At 38.6% G+C, this 24,746-nt stretch overlaps 1 protein-coding gene across 7 annotated transcripts in view; it reads left to right on the forward strand.

The window, feature by feature from the left end:
• Window positions 1-24,746, forward strand: part of KIF16B (kinesin family member 16B) — a 133,681-nt gene that overhangs the window by 65,204 nt on the left and 43,731 nt on the right. For 2 of the 7 annotated variants that reach the window (XM_044454116.1, XM_044454121.1), the window contains 8 exons: window positions 2,032-2,120; window positions 4,844-4,876; window positions 5,093-5,146; window positions 6,292-7,638; window positions 12,796-12,945; window positions 13,928-14,033; window positions 16,000-16,050; window positions 16,868-19,925. In XM_044454116.1, the coding sequence (XP_044310051.1) occupies window positions 2,032-2,120; window positions 4,844-4,876; window positions 5,093-5,146; window positions 6,292-7,638; window positions 12,796-12,945; window positions 13,928-14,033; window positions 16,000-16,050; window positions 16,868-18,922 (3,885 nt within the window). In that variant the 3' untranslated portion in view covers window positions 18,923-19,925. Of the gene's footprint in view, window positions 1-2,031; window positions 2,121-4,843; window positions 4,877-5,092; window positions 5,147-6,291; window positions 7,639-12,795; window positions 12,946-13,927; window positions 14,034-15,999; window positions 16,051-16,867; window positions 19,926-24,746 lie in introns of those variants that run through there. The other 5 variants (XM_044454117.1, XM_044454119.1, XM_044454123.1 and 2 more) reach the window with 5 other exon arrangements.

Consider the following 24,746-nt stretch of genomic DNA (forward strand, 5'->3'; position numbering starts at 1 on the left):
GATTAGTTAACCACTGGAGAACATTTTGGGCTGGGCTCCAAGTATACCAGAGTGGAAACACGCTTTTACACTGAACCTTGGCAGAAAGCAGATGGAAGCTGGGAAGCATCTGTATTAGGTAGATCATTCCTAAGGGATAAAGATGAAAATGTTTCTAGTTGCTCAGATGGAGTTAGACCATGAGCACATTAGGGAAAAGAAATAGACCACAAGCATGCAGGAAAACAGTCTGTCAAAGAGTCATAGCAGAAGATGTGCAGGACAGCGTCACCTGGGGAGTGATGCCATGCTACAAGCTTCTGAGCCAAAATGGGAGCTTTGGGGAGCCTAATTTGAAAAAGAACCTTGATATACGAAACCAGTAGAATAGAGAGAAACATTCATCTCTGCATTTAAGTTCTGTAATAAGGTCAAGGACAGGCATGCTGGAGGAGGCATTGCTTTCTACATCAAAGAAGGCACAGTGTTAAGAAGACTAGAGAACCTAACAGGGGCAAGCTTCTCCACATAAACACTGTGGGTGACAATACTTAGGCTCGGAAACTAATTTAACTCTCGTCTCGCAGACTATTATGCTTAGGGTGGCAGAAAACAAAAATCAGGGAGGTCTCCAAATGAGAAAGTGTTGTAATAATGCGTGACTTGAATTATCCCCTTGTTGAGTGGATGTATGTTACTGCCACAGCAAAGAGGTTAATTTTCTCAATGTTCTAAAAGACTGCACTGTAGAAGAGATTTATCACGTGCTATTGAATTTAATATATATTTAAGTAGAAAACTGCCAAGAAAATCCAACATAGTCACATTTTACTTCAAGAAGACAGTTATCTAAAAAGAGGGAGCACCATGTGAATGCATGGTCTGCTCACCAAAAAGACAGACCCGCAGCTGCCAGTAAGCAAGCCAGAATCTGAGGAGCCAAGCCCAGCAAAATGGATTATTCGTAAACCTCTAGTGGAAGCGATGCACTCAGGAGCAAAGAATCCCACCTTCAGGTGTAAGCCAATGGAATCTGAACTAGCAGTGACTGACCAAGAAAGAGTGCTTAGGTTTGCAGTGGACAGTTCAGTGAAAATGTGAACTCAGTGTGCGCAGTTGCTGTGAAAAAGGCAACCAGCAGGCACAATTAGGGAAAGAAATGAAAATAAAATGGCTAATTCCATAGTGCTCTTATAGAAATCTCTGCATGAGCACACTTAGATTATTATGTCCTGTTCTGGTTACTGGACATCATAAAGGTTATTGTACAGTTGAAAAAAGGACAGACAAGTAACTAAAAAGATCAGTGCTGGAACAGCTATGAGAAAAGATTGTATAGCTTAGAAGGAGGCAAGGATTAAGAAAGATGATGCAAGTGTACAAAATTATGTATTGTTTTGGGAAAAGTGGATGTTATTAAATCCCATCAAGTCATCTCCAGTTTATGGGGACTCTGAATTAATGTCCAAAATCTCCTGTCTTTGACAGGCCTGCTCAGCTCTTGTAAATAGGGAAATGAATAAGGAGACATTTTTCTTCTTCCTTCATAGTAGTAGAACTTAGGATTATCTCATGAAGCTGGTTGACACTGATTCAGGACATACTGCTTTACACAATGTATAGTTAAACAATGGAATTCACTTCCCTGAGAAGTTAAACAATGGAATTCACTTTAAAGTGGGGGTTGGACAGGTTGCATTAAGCAGATCCTTGGACTAATGTAGCATGGCTTTTCTTAGGTTCTGTCTTTTTTAAGACTTAAACAGCAATGTGCACCCAGTAAATTATCCAAACAATAAAAAGGGGAGGAAAAAATAATCATAATTAGAATGCAGACATAAAACTTTGAAATCAGTTTGTACAAATCATGACTGGATAGATTAAATAAAATGTCTTCAGTGTGCACCAAAATCAAAAAAAAGTTGGTGACTGATGGCATGGAATTCTATTACGAGATGAAAGTATACTTGATAGCACGAAAAGTTTGAATAACCTATTCAAAAGGTATTTAATTTTAGTAAGTAATTGCTGCATCTTCTGCTGTCTTATCAGAGTGGACTGCTTTCCACCTTCAGTTTGTCCATGTCAGATCTTTCAAAATCTTGTGAAAACCTCTCAGCAGTCATGCTGTATAATCCAGGGTGAGTACATTCCAAATACTGCTATTCTCAGCAGTATCAACAACGTGATATGTATGGGTCTGTGTATGTCAATGTCAGCATTTTGAAAGTGCAGATTTCCTAACCTGCTGCATTTATATACTTTTAACATTCAAACAAAACCTGTCAATTGACGTTAGTTAATAAGTGAAGTCTAGAGAAGTAAGTATTCCACCAGATTGACTGAGAGAATTTACAACTATCTAGAGCTAGTTTCACTACTATAGGTATTAGCAAAGTGTAGATTTGATCCAGCATATAAACAAAAATACTGTTTATTTTCATGAGTTTTGAGCAGGCATGAGTGTAGTTCTCCCAGCAGAGTTGTTTTTGAATAACACTTTACCCTTATGCTAAGAATTTACCCTTATGCTTTTCCCAAAAGTTAAGACAAAACAAAAAAGACAAGTGAAAAGGAAATATTTAAAAATAAGTATTACAAAGAAATGTTTTAATAAACGTAAAGAATGAGATGTGGGTAGAGGAAATATATTTATGTTACTTAATGCACTAGGACAAATGTTTCAGTTATGCTAAAGTGTAAAGCTTGTAACTTTTATTGTTTTAAAAATTGTGGGCCTGGATCTAGTGTATCTGCAAAGTAGCAATTGATCCCAGATATTCCTTCCCTACAATGGGTGATTAGCACTGTCAGTGCTGGCAACTCAGGCGGCCGTTCATTGATGGGAGATGCTTGCGTACAGCAACTGAGTGAGACCCCAGCCAAAGCTGCTGCGGAAAGAAGCATGTACCACAATAAGCTAGTTAGTTTTTAAGGGCTAATTTTATTCTGTAGTAAACACAGCTATATCTGTAATTCATTTCTGCTTACTATGTCTTTTGGCCTCCACTGTGTAGAGCATCATTTCCCAACACGATGCCCTCCAACCATACATAGGATGTTTCCTTATACTGTCAGACCATTGAGCCATCTAGTCCAGTATTGTCAATGTTGATTGGCAGCAGTGGCTCTCCAGGGCTTCAGGCAGGACTTTTTCCAGGCAATGCCATGGATCAAACTGGAACCTTTTGCCACCTCTACTGCTGAGCTACAGGGCTCTCGCATAAGCCCCAGGCAGCCATGGCCAATGGCCAAGTATGCTGGGAGTTCTATTCCAAACCTTCTTGAAAGCCCATGACTGTAGAAGTCTGGTGGAGAGTATCTGCTATCATAGCCTCAGAATAAATTATTCTGGAGTTTGGTGGCAGTAATAAGGAACCTGGAAAAATATCAAAATGTGCTTCCTGTCTTCTACCTATGGTCCAGTTCCTTGCCTTAAAAAATCTCTACACTAACTGATTATATCATTGCCTTCTCTGAGACTTTTTGATAAATGTTTTCTTTCATAATGAAGTTCATTGAACCGTTATACAGTGTTGAAGTATGCAGGGGTGGGAACCTGCTATTTAATTTAAAGCAACAGGTTAACTGTTCATAGTTTACTGCCAAGAAGAATTGTCCAGCTGGGCCAGACCAAAGGTCTATCTAGTCTAGCAACCAGTTTCCATCCATGGCCAACAGCTATTGTACAAGCAGTAGCCTCTTGCCTTTGTTTGTCCCCAGCCACCGACAGAACCATGCTGTCTCTGAAGTTCCCTTTGGATGATATGGCCAATAGTCATCTTCCACAGAGTTGCCTAACTGTCTTTCAAACAGAAACAGGCCATGCACACATTTGAAGCCTCAGAACATGCATTTCCACTGTTCACTGTGGACATTCTATTCTTCTGTGAAATGGTTGTGAATCTGTATCCAGCACAGCTTTCGATGTGCATTGTACTTCAGAGTAGCAAAATCTGAACTAAACTAAAATCTCAACTAAAAGCTGAGTGACAGCAAATCTTCTGGAGCTTAGTCCAAAATCAACTGAAATTAACTGTTGGCCATATTGATTTTCTTGTTAATTCTGCAGTAGATTTATAACACCTCAAAACTATCAATAGCAATAATTGAGATGAGAGGTCATTTTCCTTTTTAATTTGCATTTTTTTATTTTAAAGCAACTATTTCCATAGTATTGGGAAGTCAGAATTTACTTCCAACATGCAGTTGTGGCCCCATGGGTAGATGTGATTACTGCGTGAGAAAAGATTAAAAACAAGCATCTGAAGCGGCCCTTAGTCTCTCATGAGAGATGCTATAGCTGTTCATGTGTGAGTGACTTTCTACATTAGAGTGAATCGTGTATATCTTGCCCTCACATGTACTATATAATTTGCATAAGAGGATGACTCCACATGAGCTGCACAAACTAGATAATACTTCTCCAAAAGAAGACATGCATGTCTATTACCCTGTTCGTGTAAGAAAAGGAAGTATGGGTTGTTTGCCCGTGTCCTGTTGTGGATTTTTTAAAAAGTAGAAATCAATTCTCTATATACTAAGCTTTATATCACATACAGTTGCATCCTAAAACATATACAAATACAGTTTTTGACCCCTACACTTTCATGAAAAGTTACTTCAAAAGGTTATTCCCTGAACAGCAAGGGATCGAATGCAAGGGACATTAGTTGGTGGGGTAGTCAGCAGAAAACTGTGTGTAGAAATGCTTCCTATTCATGCTGGGGTCTCTTTTCTTTCAATCCTATATATGCATGCATTTCTATTGTGGGGTTCGGTTGTTACTGCTTTTCTTTTAATCTTATTTCTAAAAGCTCTTTGCTTGACTGATGACTTTGTTTCTCTCTACCTCCTCTGGCAGTCTTTTCCCTGTAAAAGGACCAATCTGTCTAAGGTAGAGAAACTAAATTTCTTTATATTGATGGCTATACCTGTGCATGTACCTAAGCTGTAGAAGCAGTGTTAATCATTTTTCTCTTTTGATTAATGTTGCTATATTGTGGTCATAAATTATACTGAATATAAAACTCATTTTGTTGAGTATATTAAATTATAAATTGTATAATCAGAATTCCTTTTTAATTTCACTTTTCCTTCTTTAATAAAACAGATTAGAATTTGAGAGACAGCAACGAGAAGAACTAGAAAAATTAGAAAGTAAAAGGTATGATAGATGTCTGGCTATAAAGACATATACTGATATGTGGCTGAAAAAGTGGCAGCAAAAGACTTACATTATTTCCTTTAGAAATTTTTAATTACAATAAACAAAATAGGAGGGATTTCATTGGAGCAATGTATTTGGTGTTGTGTTAGTATTATTTATGAAATGTATTTATTTATTTATGAAATTTGTATGCTGTCCAATTACCAGCATCTCTATTAACTTTCAAGCTTTATAGAGCTTTCCATTAGACAGTGCTAACATGTATTTATGTTCAAAAACTGTATGACTAAATTGAGCCCAATAATAGAGTATAAGAATAGGATTCTTGCTCTTGTCAGGACAGAGGATGACTTTATAGCAATGTATTGCTTCCAATTATTCACCGTAGAAATCAGCTGTAAGGTTGAAATTGAAACTATATAAATTAGCCCTATAAGGACAAAAAGAAAATGCAGCTTTGTGCTCCAGACACCTTAGAATTTTCATATTTGTTTAGTGAATTTTAAAAATGTGAGTTTATCCTGCATTCAGCAAAAGTTTTCTATGACAGGAGGGCTCCTTTGGCACTAGGTTTTCAGCCAGCACATCTTTTCTGTTGGGTGAATGAGGGAGGATGCAATACTTGCTAATTCCTTGTTCACCTGTCACTCCCCTGTATCATTCCAAAATCTGCTGTGGGGGATTTGGAGATCCTCTAAATCAGCAGGGGAGGAGATAGCACTGGGGCTACAGAGGTAAGGAGAATCTGTAGAGATGCCTCTTCTACCTCACTTTTCTCTAGCAGGAATTCAGGAACTTTCCAGCCAGTGGATCCAGTCCACTGTATTTATTGACCTTTAATGTGCAGCTCCATATAGGTAGAAAATATTCCTTAAAGTATTAAGTAAATTATATCACCAATAATATAATGTTTTAACTATGTTAAGCAGTTTTCTTACTGCCCATTTAAACTGATCTTGACTGTAGGTCACTTGCTAATATTTGCTAACTAATAGACCATAGTTACTTGCTAATACAATAACTCTTCATATGTAGTAAAATAGAATGAAACAAGACATTGATAGCTTTGATATAAAGTCTTCCATCTCTTAAGTGCAAAAATATTTGGAAAACTAAAACTTTTCTTTAAAAAAAACTTTTAGAAAGCTGATAGAAGAAATGGAGGAAAAACAAAAAACAAACAAAGCTGAACTAGAAAGAATGCAACAAGAAGTAGAGTCACAACGTAAGGAAACAGAAATAGTTCAGCTACAAATCCGAAAGCAAGAGGAGAACCTTAAAAGGAGAAGTGTTCATATAGAAAGCAGGATGAAAGACTTGTTGGCAGAAAAGGAAAAATTTGAAGAAGAAAGATTACGTGAACAGCAAGAAATAGAACTTCAAAAAAAGAAACAAGAAGAAGAAATTTTTGCTAGAGTTAAAGAAGAACTTCACAGATTACAGGAGCTCAATCAAAATGAAAAAGCAGAGAAAATGCAGATATTCCGAGAATTGGAAAAGCTTAAAAAAGAAAAAGAAGAACAGTATATCAAATTAGAACTGGAAAAAAAGAGGCTAGAGGAACAGGAAAGAGATCAATTACTGCTGGTGGCAAACTTAGAAGAACAGCTTAGAGACAAACAAGTCATGATACAGCTGCTCAAAAGAGATGTGCAAAGGGTTGAAGAGGAGAAAAAAGGCCTTGAAGACATCAGAGAGTCTCTCTTGCATGTCAAAGAAGCCAGATCTGAGGGAGAGGAAGACTGTGAAGAATTAGAAAAGGTACAGCACAGCTTCATGGATTTTAAGCGGAAGCAACTAGAACGACTAACTAGTTTAGAGAGAGACTTGGTACAGCAAAAGAATCATCTGGAAAAAGAGGTAGCTGATGAACATGAAAATCTGGTCCATTTAAAACATGCATATACACAGAACTTAAATCTAGAGAGCAAGGATGAAAACATGCTGGAGGCGGCATTAGCTGTTGAAGAATGCAACAAAATAAAATTAGGTGAATACAGGCTGCAACATAAGGAGAGGCAGCTTCTATATCTTATGAATAATCATTTACCAACTTTGCTAGAAGAAAAGCAAAGAGCCTCTGAAGTACTTGATCGAGGCATGCAAAGCTTGGACAATACACTTTATGAAGTTGAGAAAGAAATGGAAGAAAAAGAAGAGCAGCTGGCGCAATATAGGACCAGTGCCAGTCAGTTGCAGCAGCTTCAAGAAACATTTGAATTCACTGCCAACATAGCTCGTCAAGAAGAAAAAGTTCGGAAAAAGGAAAAAGAAATCCTGGAATCAAGGCAAAAACAGCAACGAGAGGCACTGGAGCAAGCTGTAGCTAAGCTGGAAAGGCGGCACTCTGCTCTGCAGCGTTATTCTACCATAGAAATTGAGGAGCAGAAGCAGAAACTTGCAACTTTGAACAGCAGTTACACTGAACAGGCTGACCTGCAAGCTACTCTAGAAGCAGAACAAAAGGCCCTGGAAGAAGATCGAGAACAGTAAGAAGAATTAATTTTGTCAATACACACAGCAAGGGAGTTTCATTTCAGTTTTATTGAAAATGGTGCTGTGGTAAAATGAGGTAATCACTGGCCTTGAGGAGCCCTTCTTGTTGAGGTGCTAAGGAAGTTCATGGGGAAGTGGTTGAGCAGATGGAAGCTTTCCTTCCTGTGTAAATAGTGGGGCTTGTAGTAGAAATTTTGCCAGGACTGCAGCAGGAGAGGAAAGTGATTAAACACTCCTGTGAACAGCCCTGATAATTATCAGCTGTACCCCTGACATTTAAAACAACAAAACAAACATGTTAAATACAAAGTCACATTAAATCTAGTTTGGCCCTTAAACTGCATCAGAAATTTCATTCCCATCAGACTAACTGATGTGCTGTTTGAGAAGACAGGTTGGGAAGTTCTCTATGGATGTAATCCTATGACCCTGAGATGGTGTACTGGAGAGCATAAGATATATGGGACCTCCTCCCTCTGAGCATGGAGAGAGAGGTGGTATAAATTGCTGGGATTATGGGCTAGGATGAAAACTTAAGACTCAAACCTAAATGCAATCTTCTGAATACTTTTATTTAGATAAAATGCAGCTGAATTCAATGGATTCACACTTTCTTCATTCGCTCAGGTAGTTCTGCTGCAACAGCAGACCCTAGGTCATTTACTTGGAAGTAGGTGATGCACCTGCTGCGTCTCCGGTGTTTTCAAAGTTCTGCTGATTGTGGTGTTGTTATCTTAAATACTCTGTCTTCCCATGTCTTTCTATGATGTGGGAAAACACCTATTTTAACTATATGTGCGTTATCTCTTTTGGGAGTTCCTCTGTCCACTGTTAAAGAACATCTCCTTTCTATCAGTAACCTGTACCTCCACTTCTTCTCAGGATTTGGACTTTTGCAAATCTCTTTGACCAGTGTTTTCACCCCACATTCATCTTGTTGTACACACATGCATGCACACACACTTGCATGATTTCCCAGTTCTTCATGTTTACCCTGGTAACTTTCCTCCATTTAAACCTCAAGAAGCTTTTTACCCAAGCGGGGACCATCATATGATTTTACAAGATAGATGTAAGAGCTAGGATTGCCCTTCTAAACTCTTTAAATAGGCAGTGAAGCTTCATAGCAGGCTTTTCATCTCACTTTCTAAGTAATAGAGACAAGAGAGGGGGAAATTTTACTAATGTGCCAATATTCTATGACACACAGTTTTCAATATAGTTTGAGTTTTGTGGGTAATAATTTGGCCATTACACAAATCTCAGAAGAATATTGACCCCATGGTCTAACATAGTTTCAGTGCAGCAAAGTAGCTGTATAGTGCATCTCGCTCTAAACAAGTTTAGTTTTAGGACAAGATTAAGCCCTATCATAGTGTGAATCATTGGCTGGGTTAACCCATCATGACAAGCAACCCTGCATGGTTACCATGTTCATGGTTTTTTACCTTGATGTGCCTGACATACGAAAGGTTTCATCATGGTAATTCTCCTCCCTCCTGCCTTATCTTTCCCTCTAAGCCCTCCAGCTGGTATCCTAGGCTCCTCTCTTTGACAGCTGTGAGCACAAGCCCAGTTGCGCTCACTGCAGCCATCAGGCAATCTCTGTTATGCAAACAGGGCTCATGCCCTAAAGTGCAGCAGAGAATGAGAGGAGGCTGAATAAAAAACAGCACCTTTGCCTCCTGCTCAAGAGGGGACTGCTGGTGCATGAGGGAGATTGCTTGATCCATGCCCAGGTAAAGCAGGAAGGAGTCAGCTGGACAGGACTTTGGAAAGGAGCAGCACTGCTCAGCTGAGTCTCTCAGCACCCCACTTGCGCGTGAGTGTGAGGGTTAAGAATCAGTTGGGCAGCAATGCCTGCACGGCTCAGCTGGTTCCCTGCTCGCCCCTTTTCTTAGTCCTGCTCGCCAGAGAGAGAGAGGTCAGGCTGGTGCCCACAGGAGTGAGAATGGAGGCTGGCAGGGGAATCAGCTGAGTGACCTCAGCAACACAGATCTTCTTGTTTTCAGGTGTGTCTGCACCTTGCCTGACACTTCCTGCATCTTGCCACGTATCCTGCATCTTTTTTAAAAATAAGTTTTATTATTATTATTTTCTACAAGCTAAAAACCCCCCTAAAAACATCAGTCATCAAAGACATCAGACCTACTGGGTCAGCCCTCCATTTTTTTTATAGCAGTCCATAGACATATTCAAATCTACGCATAGTCCTGTTTCTCTAGCCAATAATAAAAAGAGTTCCAAGTTTGATAGAAGTATGTATCCTCTTTCTCCTTCAGAGACAAAGTCAGCCTGTCCATTTCAGTGCAGTCCAGGATCTTTTTTTAAAATCAGCTCATCAGTAGGTGGCTCTTCACTCCTCCAATGTTAGGCAAATACAATCCTTGCCACAGTAATTACTTGTAGAATCAAATATGTTGCTTGTTTATAAACATCATCAGACACAATGCCTAATAAAAAGACTTCAGGTTTAAATATTAAAGATTTTATAACATTTCCTCAAGCCATTTATGTATTTTAGCCCAATATTTTTTTGCCTTATCACAAGTCCACCACATATGATAAAAAGTACCAGGTTTATGTTTGCATTTCCAACATCCATTTGACATATTTGGAAACATTTTTGCTAGTCTATTTGGCGATAGGTACCATCTATAAAACATTTTATAAAGATTTTCTTTATATGAGGTTGCTAAGGTTACCTTGATATTTCTTTCCCACAACTTTTGCCATTTCTGTAACTCATTATATCCAAAATTTTGTGCCCATGTTATCATAGTTTTCTTAACTTGTTCATCTTCCATTCTCATATCCAAAGAAAGTTATACAGTCTTTTAATCATTTTTTATCTGATTTTAAGATCATTTGATCAAATGTTGTTAATTCCTTATAAAAACCCCACATTTTATAATCTTTAACGTATCTCGATTGTATTTGAACCTTATGCCACACGTATCCTGCATCTTGTTGTGCTGCCTTAGCAACACTGCTGCCTACATCGTGTGTGTGTACACTTAGATATTTGCAATTGTAATAAATCCTGAAACAGGAAAGGTCAAAGAACAAAACAAAAACAGCAATGGAAGAACAGCATGACAAAAAGCATACCTATTCACAATGACTGTTTCCATCATCATTCATAAAAAGAGGGGCTTGGACCAGCCTGTTTTAGTGGATTCTCACCCTTTCTGCTCATGTGTATGGGGGTTTATGTGGAAGAATCCTCTGAGCGTCACAGCCCCCAATTAGGCACCACCACCCAGCCGATTCTTGCTCCTCTCACTCATGTGCAAGAGCAGTGGAGAAGTCAGCTGAACCTCACACTTCCTTTCCCAGCACCAACCAGCTGGTCACCCCTTCCTACCCCAAAAAAGATCTTTAGGATAGGAGGCAGGCAGAGTGGGGATGCCTCTGACAGCTGCCCAAAATGGCAGCTGACAGTGATGCTGTACAGCTAGCCACAGCAAGAGCTTTCTGCTTCTGGCCTTGGTACTATGATGAACTGTTTTCAGGTGACACAACAACCCATTGTGGTACCAACAAACCATAGGGCAGACCATTGTTTCTGTTAATAGTTTCTGAAAACCAAACTTACCTGCTGTAATATCATGATAGGGTTTAGGCGACACAACAGAGCAACAGTGGTAAAACAAATGAACAAACCATTGTGGCTTGTCATGTCATGTAAACTAACCCATTGTGGCTGGGATTATAAGTTTTTGCAGTTGCTTTGAGCACACTTTAAATAGAGCATGCTTAAATAAATAATCTATTTATATGACCCTGCAGCAGTTCTGCAGAAAAGAATGAGCAGCACTACCTATACTTGAACATCCATACATGAAACAGTAGTATAGTTGTTCCTGTAGTAAGCAAACTCTTGCGATGATCATATGGCAGCTGCATAGAACCAAAGAAATTAACTTTAGATTATGTTCATTAAAATACTTTAATATTTTCCCATTCAAATTTTAGATGATCATTGATATGTGCACACCATCTGGAGTGATATGTGTAAGCTATTTTGTTTCAGACTCTTGGGAAATATGAGGCTGTTTTTCTTTTAAAGTGGTGAAGGTTAAATCTTCCAAAACAAATTTTCTCCCTTGGTTTATATTTTAGCATATTATTTATGTATTACAGATATTTCCTGCCCACATTTCATTATATAATAACCTCAAACAAAACACAGTAAAATAATACAGCATTAACTAAAAAATGCTGGTTTTTTAATATGAGGTAGCAACCATGAATGGACTCTCAGGTCTATTTGCAAAGTCTGTATGGATCTGGAATTGAGTTGAAGTTAAAAAAAAAATTGTCTTCATCAATTTGAATCCAACATTGTCTTTTGACTTGTGCCAGTTCTAGTTTCTATATTATCAAAACTCTAGAATGAGGTAAGGTTATTCAAGTGCTGTTAATGGTCTAATGCTTGTGAATCAATCTAACTTTAATGAGCTGACTAAGATATTCGCTCTGAAAATTACTAGTGTTCATTTGTTTAACTAATATATTTACATCCTAATATAATTCCTTGTTGACAACAAGTACTTTGCTATTTAAACAGTTGTAACATTTTTGTTAATGTTTGTGTGTATCTAAGGAAGTGGCCCTCATGGAATAATATCCTCAGTTAATTTCTTCTCAAACCATATTGGCACTAGTCTTGTGTGTCTGTCAAAGAACAACTGGATTTTAGTACGTTCTTAGGCTCTTTACTGAAAGTACTGTAGCAAGTAGGCCTACATAAGAAAGTATAAACATTTATTTGGAGAAGCCTTCTACAGTCTACAGTTATTGAGTGCCAGGGACTAAAAATCTATCTGCTTTCAGGTTTTAGATTATTTAAAGCTCAGTTCTATGTATGTCTAGATAGAAATTGGTCCTACAACTTTCCAGTCCTCTGTCTAAACAAGCATAGCATTGTACCCCTAGAGATCTTCCTTTGCATCACTTACAGACATATCCTCTAGATTAAAATACCCTGTTGGTAGGAAACCTCCCTAAATTACTTTTGTCTCCATTTTATGCATACGCTCAAACATTTGGGGCGGGGGGGCGGTGTCCTAGGGAAGCTAACTACAGCAGAGCTTGAGAAACCCTACTGTGCATCTTAAATAAAGTGTGTTGAAATTTGCTGACAGCTTGGACTTGCAAATACAGCAGCTAAAGCAGAAGATATACGAAGGTGAGGGAATTGAAAAAGGCTACGTTGGAGTTGTAGAAGAGAGTAGCAGCTCCTCTTCTAACATTACCAAATCTCCATCCCATTTTATACCACTGGTTGATGACAGGTATGTCTATTTTACTGACTTGTACACCTTCCAAAAGCCTATGACCCAGTTTTCTACTGAAAATTTTTAGATGAATGTCATTAATAAAATGGCTAAAATCTTGTTGTGATTAGAGTCAAATGGCACAGTTCTGTCCTTTGAAGAGTTTGACATATTTCCCAAATAAGAATTGGAACTTTGTTTTCATTTTACTTGGAGCAGCTCACGGGTTTAAGCTGTTCAGATCAGGACCCATGGTTTATAGCAGTTTATTATTATTTTCACAATGCCTGTGAAATCTGTTTAATGCCATGTAATCAAGGGAATATGAAATATTACCTAATAGCATACACAGAGCCAAATCTCTCACCCCATCCTAACACCCTTGGGGTTGTTTTTTAAACATTATCAACACATGCACACAATATCCTCTTCCTTCTGCTGCTTTTAACCCAAATCCTGCTTTCTAGCAACTTTTATGTTGCCTCTTCTTATAAATAAGCAAATTTCACAGTGGGAACTAGAAATATATGCTGCAAGCTATGGTAGCAGTTTTCTTGCTTTTGAAGAGAATAGCAAAACATCCATTAATTTTTAATGGAAGATTGCCGCTAATGGGCTGCCTCCATATGTTTATGTTAAAGGGGGAATTGACTGTCACCAATTCTTCTGTTTACTGCAATTAGTAACAATAAGAAACATGAGAGCAAGGCAAGCAGTTTCTGTTGTACTTTAAGCAAAACTGTTCTTTGAGGAAGGGGGGAGTTCTGCTTGTTCAAGGCTCATGACAGGTAGCAATATATTAAAGCTATAAATCTGTTACTTACTAACACTGCCATGATCCTGCCCTGTCTCTAACCACCAGAAGCCATTAAAATAAATATCTGGTTTATGAGAGGAAATGTTGTAGTTATTCAAGATTACTCAAGGGTCAGTGCCTTCATAGCCTCTTTCATAACTGAATAATTCTTTTGTCTTGTGTTCTGTGTTCCAACATTTCTAGAATAAATGCTTATATTGAAGAAGAAGTTCAAAGACGCCTTCAAAATATTCACTATAGTTCTGCAGAGAACAATAATAGCCTGTTACATTCTACAGGACTTACAAAGGTGAGAAAATAGAATTGCCTGGCCTCAGGCCTGCAATTATGACCATTAATGATAGTGGAATGTCTCCACAAAGTGATATTTCTCTCATATTCTTCAGAGAATTGGTGGCTGTCAACTCAAAAAAGAAGGAAAAACTATTCAATCTAACTCTTCAGTTTTTCTCTCATGATTGTTCAAGCAAGAAGTAGTGGTAAACTGGCAAAGTTGGAGTTATTTCAATTTGCTAAAAGGATTTCCAGATGATACTGCTGCTGCTACTACTACCACTAGTACTGGGGGTATCATAGTGAGCAATACTAGCCCAACCTGCAGTTTGGGATAACAGCAATGAATAGCAGTGGAAGCAGTGGGTAATTGAATGAATAAAGTGTATGAATAAAGCCAATAGGAAAGCAATGAATGCACTGTCATAGCTATTTCCTCAGCTTCTATTCCACTTGCAAGATAGCACAGAGTTGCTGTAAACCACTCAAAGCCTGACTTTCAGTATTCCCTGTGTATTACATGGCAGGGTCAGTACAAGTCATTATCTCCTAACCAGAACTCCTTCCAAGTGTAAAATATGGGGGCAGTGAACCACATTTGCTTTGAAATATACATTAGCAGTTTTATTATTGTTATAATTTATTTCATTCTGAATACTAATTGATTTAGAGCAAAACTCCTCTCTTTGCTAACTTGGGGTGTGTGGGAGTTGACTCACTGATGGCCGTTCTCTGAAACAGCTTGACTTTTCCCTTTGATTTCTGTGGAAGCGTTGGCTTCTGTCCCTGGGAACATTAAGACACAGCTTCTCTGTCTGAACAGGGGAGGAAACTATCTATAAAATGAGTTCTGTCCATGTCCTTCCTCCTCCTCTTCTGCTTCTTTCCCTTGGAGGAGTAAAGGGGAGGACAGAAATGGAGCAAAGGACAATTTTTGAGGAGACATTGTCTCAGAGGTGCCAGCCTTACACTCTCCTCTTTACCTCTTCTGGGCTCATTGCTTCACCTCTCAGCTAGCCTCTCCTACCCAACTGCCAGCTGATCAGATGACAGACCATTTGGGGGATCTTGATGCCAGTGGTGATACATCAGTGTCACAGACTGGCATCAAGGGTGATTGCTCAGGGTGACTGATATAAATGGGTCAGCCATCTTGCGGCCATCTGAACCCTGTAAGCAGCACATTGTTTTATCATTCAAAAAGTTGTTATTTAGCCAGAGGTGTTTTTGTCTTCCAGGCTACTTCTGGACCCTTAGACTGTGGGAGTGTAAGACAGCAACATCCTGTTGATAAGCCCACTCAGAGCAATGGCTTTTCTGAGCGTACCCTGACAGGGTCATCCCCTTTGACTCAATGTCAGGCAGTGAGGGAAGGTGACTGCCATTGCAGCACTAATTGTTTCCCACCCTGCTTGCACTAAGGCAGGCTAATCTTCAAATACACATTGGCTCTGTGGGCTCTGAATGAGTGCCTTGCAGAAGCAGTCATTACAGTGCATGGAGCCTCCAGTCACGTACTGAACTCTAGGGCTGATAAAATAAAGTCATTAATTGTTTTTGATACAAGAAATGCTGCATGTTCCTTAAAATTATTTCTTCCCTGTTCAACCATTGAAGGAATTTGCTTTAGAGGCATCAAAATATCTAATTTCTAAATGTGTATGAATTTTAAAAGTGACTATGTTACAAATTATGTTACAAAAGTGACTATGATATGATACTGTTTTATGCCATTTTTGAGGGTTTTTCCTAAAAGTATAGAAATAATAAAAGTAAATATGATCCTAATATCCTTTCTTTAGTTATCAAGAAGAATAATCGGTGGCTATTTTCTGTTTGCCAATTCTATCTGAATTTAATTCTGTTCAGTACCACTTTAACTTAAATTGACCCAGCTGATTTAGGGAATTTATTGTTATAAAGTTTTGTGCCCTTTTTAAAGAATCAGACCTTTTGAGCTGTATCTTTTCTTTGCTTTCCAGGATAACGAGAAATTTCATAATGGTACCATTCAGCGTAAGTTGAAGTATGAGGTAAGTTATAGCTTGTCAACTTGAAGAAGTGCTAATCTTAAATTATGGCATGCTCTGTAATTAAATTTCTTAACATTTCACAGCATAATTATAATTCTGTATTTGATCAAGATTAATGGCCAATGAGAAAAGACAAAATTAAATCTTCGGCTGTGGTAAAGCTTTGGGTGGTCGCAATAGTGGTGTTAATATTTTGATGCTGTAACAGTATCCCTTTCAAAGATCTACAAGATAGAAAAGGGTTGGGGTTAGGGTTAGGATCAGAAACATTTTTTTACTGTCCAACAACACTGAAATTCCTGTCCTGTTAGTAGCATGAGCAACCTGACAGTCTGGATAAATTAGGGATAAATCAGCTTTCCAAATACTCAGAGCACAGTGTGGAAATATTGATGCAGGCACCCAAGTCTTTAGCTATCACAATATGGATTTTTATTGCTCTGTTCCAAATGAAAATTAATACTTAAATAGAAACTTTTCAGTGAATTCTGATTATTATTGTATGGAAGCTTCCTTCTGGAGAATTCATTCCAGATTCAGAAAATCAACAGGACATCCACTATTGAGCTAGAGATGTGGAGGGAGCATCACTGAAATGAAATGGATACTGTTTTAACTGCCAGACGGAGAAGGAAATCGCTGCTCTTCTTCTTGAATAAGAACTGATTTCATTGGATTTAATCTGGGTTTGATGCTATTTAATTCAGAATTGCACAGCACAACTAAACTGGCTCCTAAATATTTAAATCAGAAGAGTTTCATGGTAAGCACAAAAGGCATCTCTTGTTTGTGTTTTGTGTTTTTTGACATTAAACAGAAAAGACAGCCTGGCTTGCCCCTTTATGGCATTCTTGCTCTCTGTAGTGATGGCAACCAAAGTTATAACCTGACTGGTGAAGATACAAGAATGGCAGTCATCACTGAGCAGGAAAACAACATAGCTGCACCTAATCCTTCTTGGAGGAAAATTATGCAGTTCTGCGTGACTCAAGAAGCAACAAATCAAAGGAGACAGTTAGAACAGGAATCCATCAAATGCCCGTGCAATAGTGAATGTGACTTGAATCAGTGCATACTTTTTAGGAACAAGAGAACTTGCTCTAAATATTCTACAGATCCTCTTCCTCAAGCTCATGATGGATGTAGAATGATTCATTTGTCAGATAAAAAAGTAGTGCTGCATCATTCTGGAAACACAAACCTTCCTGCTCCTTCCTGGGAATGCAGTAGCTCAGAAGCCAAATCTTGTTCTTTCCATGCCCATTGTACGCCAGCCTCAAAACCTTTAGCCTCTACTAAACATCGATCTGATAGTTACACTTTCCTGTCTCTCAGAGAATACCGTAACAAAATTCCTCATGTTTATGAGCAGAATCCAACCTGGCAATTGGATGAAAGTGCCAACCAAAGATTCTTCCCAGATTCATTTTTGGGAACAAAATATATTCATGGCCTGGGACATCTGTTTAGCAAATTCACCAGTATTTATAGTGATGTCAATTGTCAAATATTTAAGAGTAGCTGGTTTTCTAAACAGATTAAAGATCTGATGAGCTTCTTTGACAAAAATGAGAAGCATTCTCAAGTAGTATCATTTATTAAAAGCTTTCAATTTATTAAAAATATGCAGTTAAATCTGCTTTTAGGTATGAAGATGAATGACTCTCATGATGCTAACATCAGCTCAGGAAGCCTTTTGCAAAATGAAGACACTGTAAACTTCTTGCCCTCACAAATCTCAGTTGATATGTGTGCAGTGGATTGTGTTGAGGAATCAGATAACAGTTGCAGAAATGAAAAACTGAAAAGTAACCTCCTAATTACGCAGAAGTTTGTATATTTCTCAAATGGTCTTCGGAAATTGCAGCTCTGTCCCTGGGATGAATTGTTGCAATATGTGACCTCGCTCTTTCCAGAAATGTGTGCCAAACCTAATGAACTTAAAGGAATATACTGGATTGCTGTGGGGAGCTATAAAAAACCCGGCCCAGAGCCTGCGTGCTTGCTTTTACTTGGTTCTGTGTTATATGCTCTTGGTCAGTCAGTCGATCAACTAGAAACTAGTCAGGGCTCTCTTGAAATGTTTTTTTCTGTTCCAATCACTGCATTAAGAGAAATTCAAATTGGCTATGCTGGACAGAGCATCAGAGTTTTGTGTTCCAATGAAGAAAATATAGTGAAACTCTTCACCTTTGACAGGTACCTCACACAAAGAATATGTCATGACATACTTAGCACTGTCATTTCATCAACTGAGCATGCTTGCTTGAATCACCCACTGTTACAAGGAGACCTGTTGAAACTCTCACTTGATTGGACTTCAGCAGTCATGGACTTAGTTCTTGAAAGCGGTGTGCGCCTTTCATGCAATTTTGAGGCCAATTTAGCTGATCTGGTTTATTTGCTCCATGAAAACATGGAAATCAACAAACCCCCTTTGGGAGAAATTCAGTTATTGCTGTATACAACAGTGAAACTAGGGAATAAATTCAGATCACTAGTCCTCACTAATACTCATATAGGTCTTATACAAGAAGATAGTGCCTTCTGCCAAATTCCTAAAAATCTTTTAGCTGATGAGTCACAGTTTGACAGAATTCAGCTGCATTGTTTGAGTGAACTCAAGTGTGTGGTTGTCCCAGAGAAAGAGAATCTGCTAGAAATTGAGCTTGTATTTTCCAAGTCAAGTAAGGTTGACAGTGCTGCTGCCGATAGCTTGCCTTGCACTTCTCTAGAAAAGGAAAATATACAACGGAGATCTCTTTCGTCCTTTTGCCAGGTTTATTCTAGCACCCCATCATGTACCTGGAAATTGACATTCAGTTCAAACCAAGATGCCATTAGATTAGTGTTGCATTTGACAGGACAGTAAATCTGAGTGCTCTTTTACGTTCAATCCAAATAATGTTTAAATCTAACAAGAAAATATTTTGGAACTGAATTGTGTGGGGGTTTTTCTCTAAATGTCTCTTGGAAGAGGCATGTAGAGGTAGATTCAGGATGTAAGAACAATCAGTGGTAGGGATCCATCCATGTGTATGCACATATGGACAGGAGAAATTAGTGCTTGCCTTGCAATTACTCATAGGGGCAACAAGCAGCTGGGCCAGTCATGGAGCTAGAAGAATTTTTATCTTTCTGCCCTCATCCAGAAAGGATTTGATTTGAAAGCAGCATCAGCAGCTTCTCTGCAAGTGAAATTACAATGCAATGGTTTCTTCTTCTCATTCCATTTGATACATCTTGAATAAAATACTTGTTCCATTCCCCTTCACTGATACATGAATTCAGAAAGCTAGGATTCTTTTCTTCAGTGTAATGTGGGCTGCTTCAAAATTATTTGAGGTTCCCAATGCATGATTTGCCTCTTTAATATGTGAATGATAAATCATGAGGTGCATTCTGGAACCAGAAAAAAAAAATCCACATTTCAGTTGTGTGTATTCATATTGTAAGTAGTCTTAAGAATGAAAATGATAGTTCTTAGTGCAATTATAGTGTTTGTTCTGAAATCAGCACACATGCACATGCACACACACATTGTACTAAAGTGAAAAATATGGTATGAAATGAATTTCCATGCTATATTCTCAAAAACCACTCCTGTGTTCATTCTATTAAATCTGTCATTAAAAATAATAAATTTAAGCCATAATTGTGGCCTTCAGGAAAGAAGACATTCATTCAGTTTTATAGGGGAAAAGAGCATTGTTATAGAATTGCACATTTTCTTGGTTGAAATCTTTATTTCATAACCTTTTCTTTGGTTATATACAATTAAAAATCCCTGTTGCATATGTAGCTATCCATGTATCACTTTAATTTCTTTCTGTAAAATAACGTATCAGTTAATAATGCAAGTGGAAGATTGCTCATTGTCGTGCCAATTTTTCACACTCAGTTCTTTCCTCCTAACATGCTACCTCCATCCAGTTAGCATATTACTTTACCAAATATTGTCCGTAATGATTTCCATGTAACGTGAGAGACTGGGCATGTGTAGGGATAGCAAGGAGGGACAATAAAAAATTAAGGGGAGAGTTCAGTGTTTTTATTCCTGCAGAAAAACTCACTTAATACTTTTAAACATTTCCACATTCTTTAAATACTTGGAATAAGAGAACAATTTGAGAATCTACCAAACATATTCTTCCTGCAACATAGCAACAAGGTATTCTTACAACACAGGCTGTGCATTCTCTTCTCACTTGCCTCATAGTTGTCTGTCTTATTTATCAAGTGAAGGAAACCTTTCTTTTTTTTTCTCTGTCTTCCCTTCTGCCATCCTTCAGTCCTCTATCAGGAAGCAAACTAATACATGGAAGACTTAACTTCATTTCTATTTTCTATCTTCTAAAGTCTATGAAGTTCACAGCGACAATTCAGAGATGTAACGAATTTAATTTAATTAGAATTTAATTCTAATGAAAATTAAATATCTAATTTTCATTAGAAAAATAGATAAAAGTTATATTGATGGCTGTAATGGTATATACACTGGAGAGCCAGTGTGGTGTAGTGGTTAAGAGCATGGGACTGGGACTCAGACAATCTGGGTTCTAGTCCCCGCTCAGCCATGGAGGCCAGTGGGTGACATTGGGCCAGTCACAGACTCTCAGCCCAGCCTACCTCACAGGGCTGTTGTTGTGGGTATAAGATGGAGGGGGAGAATGATGTAAACTGCCTTGAGCCCTTTGTAGGAAAAAGGCAGGATATAAATAAATAAATACCGTTTTATGTGTCCTGCAGTTTTTTTGGTAAATAATAAGAAACAGAAAGAAAAGCAAGAGCATCAAAAAGAAAACGTTACCAAAGAAGCACATTTTACATTGCTTATAAAACTAGATGCGAGAAACTCTACAAAGAATCAGAAGTAGACATTTTCATCTAAACTTAAACTGTGTGAGGAGACTGGCTTGGATTTTGATGAGAAACTCACACTCCACACCTCTAGTTCGTGTTAGTAGAAAGTGGCCTGATTTGCACATAATGCCAGCCCATAATTTTGGGAATTCTAGGTTATTTAAACCATGGGTTGACAATACATGTGAACCCAAAGCCATGCACCATTCATGAGTTGTTCTACCAGGTTACAAAAATGGCGATTAAAAATTATCAGAAAACCTCAAGCTGCTCTGCTTGCCAGCATTATAGTGATGCAAAGGCATTTGAGAGACACAAAGGTAGCAGGAAAAGTAGGAGAGGTAAGGAAACAAACATCCAGAGATCAAAGGGGAAAAAAGCATGGTTTGATTGTCTGCCAGAAACCCTGAGTACGTAACCAAATAGGATCATGCAGTCAGTGCTTGCTTAAACAAGGAATAACAGAACAGGCAGAAGAGAAGCAAAGTATGCTTTAAAAAGCAAAGCAGATCCACACCGTAGCCTGCACTATACTCAAAGAAGTAACTCCCGTGCCGATGGTTCTAGAGCATGTGGCATATACCTTTTCCCATCCACACAGGAAGAGGTGCCATGATTCAAGGCAGCGGTGTAACAGGGGCACCCAGCGCCCCCACATTACAGACCACTTAGATGGATTTGTCTGATTCTGGGGAGGAGGCAAAAGGGCAAGGTTTGGGCAGTTGCAAACTACCTAGTGAAGAACCATCTGCCTTGGAAAGGAGGGGGACATTTCAGAGCCCTGGGAGAAGGTGATGGAGGAGTTCCTTGACCCACTCCGAGGAGACTGCGGGTGACATCAGCAGACCAATCACAGAGTGTCCCACCTTCCTGCCAACCATCCCTCAAGCAGCAGGAGCCGCCTCGAGAGCACAGTCAGAATCCTTTCTGAAGGGGAGGAGGGGAAGCATCAGTTTGGATCCAGCTCTTCACATAGGCAGATGCTTCTCCCACATCTCAAGAAGAGTGCTACTTTGATTTATGCTGTTCTGTAACCCATCTGTTTTAATAAAGCAACTGTGCTTCTAAAGTTTCATCTGGGTCTACTGGAGAGGAAAAGTGGGGGAGGGGTGTGACAGGCCACAAGGATAAAGAGCCCCAAACTCGAGGCCTTTCACTTGGTTTAATCAGAGAGAAAGAGAAAGGAAGTCACCTCCCCTTGACTCACCAATCAGGTGCAAGCCAAATAGTTGCCAGCACCCCCCCCCCATACTGTTACCTGAAAGAAATATCCCCCATTTCCATGCAGTGTGGAAGTGTTTTCCATATATACATTGTGTGACTGTATCTGTATGGATCCCTGTCATATAGGAGTATGTATTTCTGAACATCTTCTCTACAATTAACATTTATTATTTCTCTGAATCATTGAAGATTTACACTGAGACTGTTCAGATACAAGTTAACAACAAAGTTGGGCATTGTGAGAGCAGACATTACACACGTGTGCTACAAGCTTCCTTTTCATATAGAAATTAGAAAATTCTGTGACTGGCTTGCAGGAGGCTGTGGTTTGCCATCTTCCGTAAAGAAACGAGCTGAGGGCTTGCACTTGTCTGCCTTTGATTCAGCAGGAAAAAGGCAGAAAAAAATGCAATACTGCCTTTGCCCCAAAGACACTTCTTCATTTTACAAGGCCCTTTAGAGACTTTACTATCCTGCTGCTCCCTTCACTATGTAGAGCCTAATAGAATCTTGTGATATATCCTTAAAGTTTCATATTTTTATAAGTTTTATATACATAAAGATCTATCAATGAAGTTTTCAATTTATTTTTAAGAGATCCCTTCTCAACATGCACTACTTTTGCAGAGCATTCTTAATGGTTTTTTCCCTGTATGCTATGTTAACATTCCCTTCTCTTCGAGTTATATTTTTGTCAAACTCTGTCCAGCCTTAATTCGCTAATTTTTAAGGCCGCACCAGGGTGAGATCTTTTCTGTACAACAGGTAGTATAGTTAGTGTAATATAAAACCACAGTGTTGACATTATTATGCATATAGTTATTCCCATCATCTTTCTCGTATTGATCAATATCCCCATGTTTATGATGGTATGTACTTAGGAGAACCAAGACTGACTTTATTGCTTAAGTTACATCACTTGATAAAGCTGTAGTGCTAAAGTTGTTATTGAACTACAATCAGCATGGTTTCTTGAATACAAAAATGCTTGCAGGGGTTTTGCCGGTGTCATAGCTAATGCACGGTGGAATACCATATTCCCTCTGATGACTGTTTCAAGATTCTTCATAATCACAACCAATTTTACCTGTTGAAGAGAGCTATAAAAATGTCAGTGGCATCTAGTTTTCGCAAGGTAATAGTCACTGATGCTTGTTTAGATAAAATTCATTTATTTTTAATATTTATATGCTGCCTTATCTGCTAAAAAGCCATCAAGTCAGTATAGAATAATTTAAAACAATAAAACCTTGAAAGAATAAAACAAAAACAGTAGAATATATTAAAAACTACATATTTTTAAAGGCTAAATGGAAAATATGTGACTTCACACTGCCTAAAGGTGGAGAATGGGGGCCAGTTACAGTTCTTTGGAGAGAACATTCCATATTTTGGGGTGAACAATGCATATAGAATGTAGTGGACGGTATCCAATACTGATGCAGCACAAGCAGCACCGACAGCTAGCACACCAGGAAATTAGCACAGCTGGGAACCATACTGGATACTGCAACTTCTGGAATGTGAAATCAGAGCAGCACAGAAAGGAGCTCCTCTGACTTGCCCCATTTTGAGCATGGCTGTTTCTTGGGTTGCGCTATTAAGTGCTACTTTCCTGTTGAGCTAGCAGTCATTCCCTCCTGATGCAAAGTGTTTAGTGCCAGATGATTGCAAACACTGGATGTATTTTTAATGCAAATGCTAGCATGAAGCTGGTGTGTTACATACTTTCCAAAACACTCCAGAAAACAACTTTCTCACAGGTGGTTCCAGAACTAGGGAATACATGGCACATGATCTGCAGGGTCTGTTCATCTTATGTTATATTGCTCAGGGTAGCTGCTGGGTAGACTGTTAGATACACAAAAGAGTACAGGAAAGTGATGCATTATTGTCTAACCTGAGCGGGAGGACTTCAAAGAATCCTGTGGATCCAGGGTCCATAGGATTGCTTCCTCCATGCAAGAATGAATCTGCCTAGCTTTCTTTTCAGTGTCATGCTCCAGAGATAAACAAAACCCCAGTAGTGTCTTCAGTGCAACCTTTAGTTAAATTTCTTCCCAAACTGTTATATTGAATAGGTTGCTTTTGCCAAAAGTTGAAGTCCTGTCAACATCCTGACATTAAAGAGAAAGCTATTTGGAAATTGCAGAATAACAAACTGCCCCTTTCAAAAGAAGCATGACTTTTCACAATTACCAGATTCCTTTAAGCCTGAACCAACCAACACTGATTTGGGGGCATGGGAGAAATTGTATGTGGAGTTAGCAAAAATTTCCTTCCCCTTCTACAAGTGGAAGCATCCTGTGAACAGAATTCTGCCCATGCAAACTTTGGATCTGAGCTTACATGTTTGTTACTTGGCTTTTAACTGAAACTATAAAGTTTTTATTATGTTTTCCATTCTCCATAAAACTGCAAGAAGAGTAAGCAGGGCTTTTTCCTGTGCTGTTCATCATTTTCTCCTAAGTACCTGAAATAAATGCTTGTCCATTCATAAGAGAAGTACTGTTTGCTTTCACAATAGACCCTCGTACAAACCCTATCCAATCTTATTTTACTTTTCTGACAGAAAAAATATTTTGATCTGACAGAATATTGTTCCTGGA

This window comes from Varanus komodoensis, unplaced genomic scaffold, assembly GCF_004798865.1.
Source record: "Varanus komodoensis strain SLA01 unplaced genomic scaffold, ASM479886v1 scaffold7_3, whole genome shotgun sequence".
In the NCBI taxonomy this organism is placed as follows: Eukaryota; Metazoa; Chordata; class Lepidosauria; order Squamata; family Varanidae; genus Varanus; species Varanus komodoensis.